At 38.7% G+C, this 12,470-nt stretch overlaps 1 protein-coding gene across 3 annotated transcripts in view; it reads right to left on the minus strand.

Annotated features, from left to right (window-relative positions):
- The window catches only part of ASPM (assembly factor for spindle microtubules), a 60,927-nt gene extending 48,743 nt beyond the window's left edge, over positions 1–12,184 (minus strand). The window contains exons 1-3 of one of the 3 annotated variants that reach the window (XM_034666974.1): positions 11,343–12,184; positions 9,835–9,978; positions 5,366–6,848 (exon numbers count right to left, since the gene is read on the minus strand). In XM_034666974.1, coding sequence (XP_034522865.1) covers positions 5,366–6,848; positions 9,835–9,978; positions 11,343–11,636 — 1,921 coding nt within the window. In that variant the 5' untranslated portion in view covers positions 11,637–12,184. The remainder of the gene's footprint in view (positions 1–5,365; positions 6,849–9,834; positions 9,979–11,342) is intronic. The other 2 variants (XM_034666975.1, XM_034666976.1) reach the window with 2 other exon arrangements.
- Between the last annotated feature and the right edge of the window lie 286 nt (positions 12,185–12,470).

Raw genomic sequence — 12,470 nt, forward strand, 5'->3', positions numbered from 1 at the left:
AAATCCCTATCAAATTTCCTATGGTATTTTTCACAGGAATAGAACAAATAGTCTTAAGATTTCTGTGGAACCACAAAAGCCCTCAAATAGCCAAAGCAATCTTGAGAAAGAAGAACAAAGCTAGAGGCATCACACTCCCTGTTTTCAAACTACATTACAAAGCTATAGTAAAAAAAACAGTATGGTATTGACATAAAAACAGGCACACAGATCAGTGGAATAGAATAGAGAGTCCAGAAATAAATCCACACATACATGGTCAACTGATTTACATTCAAAGGAGGGAAGAATATACATTATACAGTCTCTTCAATAAATGGTGTTGGGAAAACTGAACAGCCACATGCAAAAGAATGAAACTCTACTACTGTGTTATATTATGCACAAAAATCAACTCAAAATGGACTAAAGACTTGAATGTGAGACCAGAAACCATAAAACTCTTAGGAAAAACCACAGGTGGTAAGCTCCTTGACTTGGTGATGAGTTTTGGATCTGACACCAAAAGCAAAGGCAACAAAAGCAAAAAGAAACAAGTGAGACTACATCAAACTACAAACTTCAGCACAGCAAAGAAAATCATCAGCCAAATCAAAGGTAACATAATGAATGGGAGAAAACTCTGATAGGGGGTTAATATCCAAAAAATAGAAAAAGAATTCAAACAACTCAATAGCAAAAAAGTCCCCCAAATAATTCAAATAAAAAAAATGGGCAAAAGATCTGAATAGACATGTCCCCAAAGAAGACGTACAGATGGCCACCAGACACATGAAAAGATGTTCAACATCACTCATCATCAAGGACATGCAAATCAAAACCACAATGAGCTATCATCTCACATCTGTTAGAATGTTTATAATCAAAAAGACAAGAAATAATAGTGTTGACAAGGATGAGGAGAAAAGGGAACCCTGGTGCACTGTTGGAAGGAATGTAAATTGGTACAGCCAATGGAAAACAGTACGGAGGCTCCTCAAAAAATTAAAACTAAAGCTACCATATCAGCAATTCCACTTCAGGATATTTTTATGAAGAAAACAGAAACACTAACTCAAAAAGATACATGTGCTCCCATGTTCACTGCAGTATCACTTACAACAATGAAGATATGGAAACAACCTAAGAGTCCCTTCAATGGGTGAGTGGATAAAGAAAATGCTAAATATATATGGAATATTATTCAGCTATAAAAATGGATGAAATCTTGCCACTTGTGACAACATGGAAAGACCTTGAGGGCATTATGCTAAGTGTAAGTCAGACAGAGAAAGACAAATACCATATGATCTCACTTGCATGTGAAATCTAAAACAAAAACAAAAGCCAAGTTCATAGATACAGAGAACAGATTTGTGATTGCCTAAGGAGGGGTGAGGAGGGTCAAAAGTATAAACTTCCAGTTATAAAATAAATAAGTCATGGGGATGTAATATACAGCATGGTGATTAGTTAATAATACTATATGGCCTATTTGAAAGTTGCTAAGAAAGTAAATCTTAAAAGTCCTCATCACAAGAAAAAAAAGTTGTGTAAATATGTATGAGGTTGGGGCGCCTGGGTGGCTCAGTCGTTAAGCGTCTGCCTTCTGCTCAGGGCGTGATCCCGGCGTTATGGGATCGAGCCCCACATCAGGCTCCTCTGCTATGAGCCTGCTTCTTCCTCTCCCACTCCCCCTGCTTGTGTTCCCTCTCTCTCTGGCTGTCTCTGTCAAATAAATAAATAAAATCTTTAAAAAAAAAAATATGTATGAGGTTAACAACACCAAAAAAAAAAGAAAAAAAAAAGGAAGATAAATGGATGGAATGACAAGACTAGCATGGCAAAGAATGTTGTGGAATGTAAGCTAGCTGGCTGGCAACATAGAGGTCAAACGACCTTAAACGGCAGAATAACAAGCCTGGAAATAATCTGATAATAGCAGAGAGTCACTGAAGTTCCTGAGCAAGGGAGTGGGAAAGCCAGATATTGGATACCACTCTTTGCCTCCATCTATCTTGGCACATCAGAAATTTGAGGCCAATGGATCCCAATCACTATCATCTTTGGTCGATGCCCAAAGTAAAACCCTTACATTTACCTGTTCTTTCTCTTAAACCATAACAGTATAGCAAAATATGGTAGAAAGAACATTTATTTTGTAGTAAGAGAGACTTGAGTTTAAATTATAACTCTACTTCTCTACTTTAGTAGTTTCTGTGACCTTGGCCAAGTTATTGGCCTTTTTGAGTCTGAGATGAGGGAGCTGGAGAAGGAAGTCATTCTATATAGATGGGAAAATAAACCTGAAATACCCTGAGGACAGAGCATGTTTGAAGATTCAAGGATAACAAAGAAGCCAGGGTGGTAGGAACAGAGTGAGCAAGGGGGAGAGAGAGGGAAGGGGGGGGGAGGAGATGGGTGGTAATACAGATCTTATAGGGCCTTGTACATCATTGTAAAAACTTTGGCTTTCAGTGAAATGGGAAGCCATTTGAGGGTACAGAACTGGAGAAGGTCAGAATCCAACTAATTTTTAAAGTATTACCCTGGTTACTATGTGGAAAACAGACTATAGAGAAACCAAAGATGAAAGCAAGATCTATTAGTAGGCTCTGCAATGACACAGACTAAATCAGGTGCCAATGGAAATGATAAGTGATCAGATTCTGTAATTAGAAGAAAGAGAAGATAGGATTTGTCAATGGACTGAATTTCCAAGATTTAGAGGTTGGGGTGATAAAGAGCACTCCACAAGGAAAACTGAGAAGCAACCAGGAAAGTAGGAAAAGAACCAGGAGAAAGTGGGGATGGCAGAATCAAGTGTTCCAAGAAGACAGAGGTTCAAAGTATCAAACAGTTTGCTCCTAGTTCAAGATGAAGATTCATACGTATTTATCAGATTTAATAGTGTGGATGTATTAATAACCTTGACAAGAAAAGTTTCAGTAAAGTAGTCAAAACCTGATTTAAATGGGTTCAAAAAATAAGAGACAAAGTAGAAACAGCTAATTCAAGCGACTTTCTAAATGAGTTTTTTACATTAAAAAACTACCTTTTAATTCAAGTATCATGTTTACACATAAAAGTATACATATCCCAGTAAACAATGACAAAGTGAATACTTGGTTTCTTTTAAGGACTCTAGCTCAAAAGAAAGCAGAAAATGGAGCAGCAGCTGAAGGAGGGATAAATGGTATTAATAAGTTTTTGTTTTTTAAGAGATGGAATAACAGCATATTTGTATCAGAAATGACTCAGTAGGGAGTAAAAAATCGAAGATATGGGAGAGAGAAGGCAATCGCTAAAGCAACATCCTTGGGTAGAAGGTCACAGGATCTGTTGTACCAGTGAAGAGCTCAGCCACATTGAGTGCATAGACACTTCATGCTTTAGTAGGTGGGAAGAAAGTAGTGGATGAAACACAAGTAAGGGTGGTAAATGTCGAGTGTGTTAAGGTTTTCGTCAATACTTCTACTGACTCAATGAAGTAGGAAGCAGATCATCAGCTTAGACAAGGTTCAGAGGACTATCTCTGGAGCCTAACTGCCTGGGGTAGAACCCTAGCTTTATCATTTACTACCTCTGCAATCTTAGGCAAATTATTCAACTTCTGGATGCACTGGTTTCCTCATTTTGAAAATGTATTGATAACAATTATTTTGTGTAACTGTTACAAGTATTAAAGGAGGTAAGAGTAAAACACTTACAACTGGGTCTGACAGAAGACATGCTCAGTAAATGTACCCACTATTCTCAATCATGGGAGAGGAGGAAACAAAAGTGTTAGATGTTTCAGGAGGAAAGAAGGGAGAGATGAGACAGTCTGTAGCAAAGTGATTAAAGTCAATAAATCCAAAAATAGCCAAACAGAGTTAAGGGCTTATTTGAGATTTGTGGTCATGAATTTAAAGACCAACCAGCAAGATTCTAGATAGAGTTTGATTGGGATTGGAATTTGCTAGACAAATATAATGAGCGGAAGAGAGATGAATGGAATGATTATGATGAGTCACAGAGTCCAAGCTGTATAAGTAGGGAAGTAAGGACATGTCAGAGTGAGGACTGCTGAAATCATGATGGATTAAAGAACTGTATGTGTAGGAAGGGGAGAAGTTGGGTTTCAAGAGAAAATGCTAAAATCATAGAGATGGTGGCTAGAGACAGAGATGTTTTTAGGATGAAGTATGTTGAACTAAAAGGCCAGGGTATCGGAAAGATCCTACAAGGATTTTGAAATGATAAAAAATAATGATGGTAGTTTTGGAGAAGCCAAATGAGCCCAATGTAAAAATCTTGAGAGTAATCTTTCATTATAACGAGGAGGAATATAGGTGGAAGAGAATGAAAAATGAACTTCAAGCTATTCTATTGCTGTTTGCTTTCTTTTCATTTGTTTTCAAGGAAAAAGAAGAAAAAATAGTCTAGAAGTAGATGTAAGAAGGAAGGTGGACCATCAAGAGGCCCAAGGTCAAAGGAATAGCAAAGAAAACAGACACAACTCGGAGCGCTGCAATGAAAACAGGGTTTTCAGGGGAGAGCCAGGTTTCAGCAAGGTAACAGAATGAGGGAATGTTTATAAAAGACAATGCTAATGAAGGACCATGAGTTCAGAGAGCACAGACACTTTAAAGGGCTGGAGAGATAGAGAAGATGGTTCAAATTAGGATATTCAAAGAGAAATGAGGTAATATATGAGAGAAAGGAGATGAGTGATACTTCCTGGGAGTTCTAGGATTCTTTCAAATTACCTGCTAAATAAGTAGTGTGCCTGCCTTGACCTTGACTGTCATGAGGTAATTTGGGTTAAAAGGACATTAGTCCTGTTTTGAGGCAGCCTTGATGGTAAGGCTGTGAGTAGTGGGGAAGGAACAACGATGTTTTTCCCGGAGGAATCCAGAGCTCTGGGGCCCTATCTTAATTCCTAATTAATGGCCAAGTAAAGGCTGAAGGAGAATAATGCCAGGAGGTGCAGAGGGTATGCAAAGGCCTCTTCTGCATTTTCTCAGATGGTATGATGGGGGATAGGCACATCACTGGATCCTCTAGTCAGGGCCTGGACTAAGGTGAGGCAAGTAAAGTACTTCCCCTGGGTATAAAAATTGAGGGGGTGCCAAATAACTCTGTAATCAAGATAAGAATTTTAATGCAGTTTTTTAAAAATTGAAATTAATGCACAAAGATAATGCACAAAATATCAAAGTTTCAATAAGAACAAGATGAAAACTATTTTAGAATTCGGCCCCATCTTCTACTAAGCAAACTGGTAAATGAAAAGTGCAACTTAATTCAAGCTAATCAATAGAAAATTTACTAAAATAAAAGAAACAGCAAATATGCAACCTATAGGCATACTTTCATTAAAGATTTTATAAACGAGACTCACCAGTTTTCTTCTTCAGGTTTAATTTCTCTCTGTTCATGTGTTTTGAGATGGGTATTACCACTTTTTTTGTTTTTTTAACAGTTGATGTTTTAGATTCCACAGGAGAAAAATGGATTCTTTTGATTTCTTGTACCTCTGTATGTTCTGTAACTGTAATTCTAACATTTGCATCGTCCCTGGTTCCCTCACTCTTTCTTTTACGGGCAACTAAAGTGGTCTTTGAGGGAGGAGTTATTACATTTTTATAACTCTTAGATTTATTGAATACTGGATCTATAACTGGAAGACAAGATTGAAAACCATCTTTCTCTTTTCGATTATCTGTTACTTTTTCAAATTCGCCTGCTACACTGTTGAGACATCTTTTTGCCTTTGGTTTATTAGTCTCCTTTTGGTTTTCTCTGGTACAGGTGGGTTTCCTTTTGGTAACAGTAGCAGAAAGTATAGGGCGTCGTGTAAGTTTATCGTGGCTGTAACTAGGAATATCTTGAATTGCAGAAAATTTAGGTTGATTTGTTGTAGAACTATAACAATTTGACTTCACTTCTAAAGCTTTGGGTTCTTCAAAAATAGCTTTGGGAGATACTGAACCCCGACATTCAGGAATACAAGGTAAAACTCCATTTGTTCTCTGATCTTGAGGAGACTGTGAGAACTGAGAATTTTTATTTGATGATGGTGGTAATCTACATGTTTGCTGGGATATACATATATATGCCATATTATCTTTTACAAATTGATTTGGGGATAGAATTGGATTAATTGACTCTGATTCTAGATCCTGATTTAGTCCATAATTATCATTTATGAAAGAATCAGGACTTAAGATTGCCCGGTAATTTTCATGTACTGTTTTTGATTCCAAATGCACAGGACTTGAATTATCTTTCATAAACGTATCTGATGAAAGACATGTCACTACCTCTAGTTCATTATTAGATGCATGGCTGTTTCTTACAAAGGAATCTGGGCTTAGAAAATTTCCTTGGCTTTGTGTAATGTTCAAAGTGGAAAAACAGGTTGGGGTAAGAATAAGTTTACTATTCTCTTCAGTTTGGCCATTAATATTATTTGTGGAGTTAAAGGAAGTTTCATTTACAACTTTCTCACTAAAATTAAAATCTTCCGAAATGCTGGCACCTTCTGCTTTCAACAGTTCCCCGTTTTCACATGCATGAAGAGATGTGTATGTTGTAGATCGACGTACAGAAAGAGGCAAGGAAGTCTCACCATGGCATTCCTTGAAAATGGGACTAATAGGTGATATCGGTATTTTATTTTCTTCAAGGATTAAAGAGTTGTTTTCTGTTGGAGAACAGCCTTCATTCATAGCCAAATTTTCACAAGCTTGTAATGGGTTCCTAACTCTGTCAACTTTTTGTGAAACACAAAATGTTTTGTTAACATTTTGAATACAGGAAATCCTCTTATTACTTGTAGAGGCTGACATTTTCTTCTTATTAATCGTATCCCAAAGACTCCTCTGCAAAAAATAAGCAAAACATACAGGTTAAGTTGATAGCTACTGAATATTACCTTTAAATTAGCAATATTATGTATGTTACCTCAAGACTTATCAAAATAATCTTTCAGAGGAGATAAGATGACAGAGTAGGAAGGGGACCCTATTCTTGCCTCGTCTCTCAAGCACAGCTAGATAAGCAATCATTCTGAACACCCAAAAAATTATTCTGAGGACTGAGAAACAAACTGCATAACTGGAAGGAGAAAAGAGGTCACACAGTGGAAGGTAGGAGGTGTAGAGACATGATCTGGGGGAGAAAAGAATCACAAGTGCTGTGAAGGAGAGGGAGTGGTGGTTGAGTATTCACAGATCAATCAACGTAATACACCACATTAATAAAAGAAAGGATCGAAACCATACGATCCTCTCATAGATGCAGGTAAAGCATTTGACAAAGTACAGCATCCATTCTTGATAAAAACCCTCAACAAAGGAGGTATAGATAGAGCATATCTCAACATCATTAAGGCCATATATGAAAGACGCACAGCTAATATCATCTTCAAAGGGGAAAACAGAGCTTTTCCTCTGCAGTCCCAAGACAGGGACCCAAGACAGGGATGCCCACTCTCACCACTGTTACTTAACATAGTACTAGAAGTCCTAGCCTCAGCAGTCAGACAACAAAAGGAAATAAAAGGCATTCAAATCAGCAAGGAAGAAGTCTTTCACTATTTGCAGATGATATGATACTACATGTAGAAAACATGAAAGACTCCTCCAAAAAATTGCTAGAACTGATACACAAATTCAGTAAAGTTGCAGGATATGAAGTCAACATACGGAAATCTATTGCATTTCTATACACTGATGAAGAAAGAGCAGAAAGGGAAATCAAGGACTCGATTCCATTTACAACTGCACCCAAAACCATAAGGTATCTAGGAGTAAACCTAATCAAAGAGGCAAAAGATCTGTATTCTGAAAACTATAGAACACTTATGAAAGAAATTGAAAATGACACAAAGAAATGGAAAAATATTCCACGCTCATGGGTTGGAAGAACAAATTTTCTTAAAATGTTTATATTACCCAAAGCAATCTACATGTTTAATGCAATCCCTATCAAAATACCACTGGCATTTTTCACAGAGCTAGAACAAACAATCCTAATATGTGTATGAAACCACAAAAGACCTGAATAGCCAAAGCAATCTTGAAAAAGAAAAGCAAAGCTGGAAGCATCACAATTCCAGATCTTTTTTTTTTTTTTTAAAGATTTTATTTATTTGACAGAGAGAGAACGCAAGCACAAGCAGGCAGAGTAGCAGGCAGAGGGAGAGGGAGAAGCAGGCTCCCTGCTGAGCAAGGAGCCCAACGCAGGGCTTGATCCCAGGACCCTGGGATCATGACCTGAGCCGAAGGCAGTGGCTTAACCAACTGAGCCACCCAGGTGCCCCGACAATTCCAGATTTCAAGTTATATTACAAAGCTGTAGTCATCAAGACAGTATGGTACTGGCACAAAACCAGACACATAGATCAGTAGAACAGAACAGAAAACCCAGAAATGGACCCACAACTATATGGTCAACTAATCTTCAACAAAGAAGGGAAGACTATCCAATGGAAAAAAGTCTCTTCAACAAATGGTGTTGGGAAAATTGGACAGGCACATGCAGAAGAATGAACCTGGACCACTTTCTTATACCATACACAAAAATAAATTCAAAATGGATGAAAGATCTAAATGTGAGACAGTAAACATCAAAATCCTAAAGGAAAAAATAGGCAGAAACATCTTTGACATCAGCTGTAGCAACTTCTTACTAGACAGGTCTCTGAAGGCAAGAGAAAGAAAAGCAAAAATGAACTATTGGGATGTCATCAAGATAAAAAGCTTCTGCACAGTGAAGGAAACAATCAATGAAAGTAAAAAGGTAACCTAAGGAATGGGAGAAGATACTTGTAAATAACATATCTGATAAAGGGTTAGTATTCAAAATCTATAAAGAGCTTATCAAACTCAACACCCGAAGAAAAAAAATCAATTAGGAGATGGGCAGAAGACAACAACAGACATAACAGACATTTATTTCTCCAAAGAAGGTATCTAGATGACTAAAAGACATGAAAAGATGCTCAACATGACTCATCATCAGGGAAATATAAGTCAAAACCACGATGAAATAGCACCTCACACCTGTCAGAATGGATAAAATTAGCACAGAAAAAACACATGATGGCAAGGGTGCAGAGAAAGGGGAGCCTTCTTACACTGTTGGTGGGAATGCAAACTGGTGCAGCCACTCTGGAAAACAGTATGGAGGTTCCTCAAAAAGTTAAAAATAGAACTACCTTCAGACCAGCAATTGTACTATTGGGTATTTACCCAAAGGACACAAAAATACTGATTCAAAAAGGCACGTGCACCTCAAAATTTATAGCAGCATTATCAACAATAGTCAAATTATGGGAAGAGACCAAATGTCCATTGACTGATGAAGGGATAAAGAAGATGGATACATATACACAATGGAATATTACTCAGTCCTCAAAAAGAATATCTTGCCATTTGCAATGAGGTGGATGGAGCTACAGTGTATTATGCTAAGGGAAATATGTCAATGACAGAAAGACAAATACCTATGATTTCACTCATATGTGGAATTTAAGAAACAAACAGATGAACATGGGGGAAGGGGAAAAAAAGAGGGACAAGAGACTTAACTAGAGAGAACAAATTGAGGGTTGCTGGAGAGAATGTGGGTGAGGGATGGGCTAAATGGGTGCTAGGTATTAAAGAAAGCACTTGTGATGGGCACTGGGTATTATATGTAAATGATGAATCATTGAATTCTACTCCTGAAACCAATATTACACTATATGTTAACTAACTAGAATTTAAATAAAAATCTGAAACAAAAAAACACAAAAGACTTCTCAAAATTTTTACATGTTCTTATTTTCTTAGAGTAAATCAAAGAATGATTAAAACTTATTACCTTTTTCTTTTTCTGCTCTTCTGCATTTCCTAGTAATATAGCTTGGTGTTTCAGAACATCATTTACAAGAAATGTCACAATCTCTCTTACTCGGCCTTCTTTTAATGGTGTCCAGTTAACAGAAATAACAATTTTTTCTTTAGGCTATAATCAAAGAATACATTTTGAATGAGTATAAAAGTCGTGATGCATAATAATCAAAACATTATGTACAGTTTAGAATACAGCAGATGACTAATAATTGTTAGTCACCTATGTTCTACACCCTAATAACATTTAACAAGTCAAATATATTTTCCTACCCGATCTAATTTCATTATAAGGAAAAAAGCCGCTATTAATAAGGTTCAACAAGAAAATAAAATTATAATAAAATCTTAATTGCATCCACAGCCTGGCAGGAATTCATCAAATGCAAAACCCTGACAATGACAAAACAAACTCTGTGTCCATCGTTTTTCAGGGGAAAAAAGACAAGTTTTGTTGCAAAGTAGAAACCATAAAACATCATAAACAGCTAGTTTAAAATAAATAACACTTTTAAAAAAGTGAACTTTTACTCTATAATAAACAGCAAATTCTAAAAAAGAAAAATCAAAAAACCATAAAACAACTCTAGTCCACATAACAAAAAGAAATAAAAAGTATTACACAGATGGAAAAAAAACTATCTTCCCATAGAACGAAAAGCAGGCATTCATAACGTAGAGGGGAGGGACAGGTTCTTAAGTGTACCTGAACCACTGCTGGCACACAAGTCAATGGACCTCAGATTAGGGCCTCTTCTCACACCTTATAAAGCAGTTGTATAGACAACTAATCAGACTTCCTCAGCTAATGGTTTATTTTCACACTTTCAGAGATTCTCAATGGGAAGGCCACAGCAGTCAAAATAAGTACATAAATTCTTTAGTTTTTGGTAAGAGGGATGGAAACATTACTGTGGCCAATGCAATGCAGAAAAGCTACCCAGGTTGTTCTTGAAACAACAGTTGTAAAATTAAATTTGATTCACCATTAAAACTACACTGTAGCAAAGGGGCAAAAAAGGATCAAAATATTAAAGCATGTGCATCACATGCTTGTTTTTTTGCTGTAGACATATTCAGCCAAAATAAAGCTCACTATTTCACTGCATAAGTTGTTACCCTGACTCTATTTGGAGTCAGTTTCCCTGATACATATGGAAACTAAAACGCATATTAAGATGACTGACAGTAAAAGCTGCTCTAACCAAGTTACTCCCGGCAATCCTAAAAATAGATAGATTAAAATGCTTCTGAAGATGCACCGTGCACGCGTAGTGATACTCTGTCACCGCCCAAATTAGCGCCGACCCTACCCATCTATAGAGCATGTGGAATAAGGACTAGCCCAGAGTCAGTGAAAGGAGGTAAGGGGTCCTTCGTTTGTGGGTTTCTTTTTCAAGTAGCACCCCTGCAACCAAAACGGGCACAGGAGAGCCGGGAGCTGGAGCGCGGCCCCGGCACGCCCCGCCCACCACCTACCTGCAGCTCGAACCAGCGCAGCGAGACACTAAAGCCCTGCTCGGCGGCTGGGAAGTGGGAGATCTTCACTTCAGCGATCTCGTCGTTAGGGTTGTCCAGGACCAGAGGCAGCGTCCGCGAGTCTCCCAAGCGCACATCTCCGAAGCAGAGGAAAGGCGACCTGCAGAAGTGGCTGAGAGACAGGACCGGCGGGGAAGCTGCGGCATCCTCGGCCGCGGTGCTCCGCAGCCCCGCCGGCGGCCTCCGCTCGGTGGGGCTCACCTCCCAGCTTTGCCCCACACGCCGGGTCGCCATGGCAGCTTCGAGACGCCGCCCGGAGATTCTGGCGCAGCTCCCACAAGGCTGCTGCGGAGCGGGGACCCCGGCCGCAGCCGCTCGGAGGCGGCTGTGGAGGTCTTACAGCAAATTCGCCCCCCTTTCGTTTCCAGTCGCCGACACGCCAGAAAAAAAAAAGAAGCAAACGCCACAAATTCGCAAACTCCAAAGGGGAGCAAAACAAGTGTGGCCCTAACTTCGGTTTAAACTTCTCGCCTCCACCAATGGGCGCGCCCGGGCACCGCCCACTTCCTCACAAGGCCAATCAATGCGCAGCAGCCTCCGGCCAATGAGAAGACAGCGCCTTCTTTAAACGATTACATGGGCCGCCACTCGATCTGCGTGAAGGAGGCGAAAACCTTGGTGGAGTCTTGGCGACACCCCGAAACCCGTGGTTTAGACTCGAAATTCGCTTTTTTATTTGTAAACAGGTTGGGTTAAAGGGGAGAGAGTTAACAGCATTTCCACAGTAAACGTAGCAATCATTGCGGGTGACCGAGACGTTAGGTAAAACCGTTAAGTAGGCAAAACTTAATTCAAACCATTCCTCTCAGCTAATATACCCCACTCAGAATTATAGTCATTAGCTTTCCTTTTGCGGTTTCCTGGGGGAGAGAATGAAGAAAATTAAATTTATCGTTGTGTGAATCTGCTTATTTCTGTGCCTGTCTATACAAGTTCTCAGTAATTTCACATGCTGGTTCTTACCTCAGGATTCTGGGAGCAAAACTAGATAAAGAAAACTGAGATTCCCAAGAATTCATAAGTAATGGTTTTGACAGCCAGTGCCCTTGACAACTTCTTCGTTTTTAA

Source organism: Ailuropoda melanoleuca, chromosome 8 (genome assembly GCF_002007445.2).
Source record: "Ailuropoda melanoleuca isolate Jingjing chromosome 8, ASM200744v2, whole genome shotgun sequence".
Classification (NCBI taxonomy): Eukaryota; Metazoa; Chordata; class Mammalia; order Carnivora; family Ursidae; genus Ailuropoda; species Ailuropoda melanoleuca.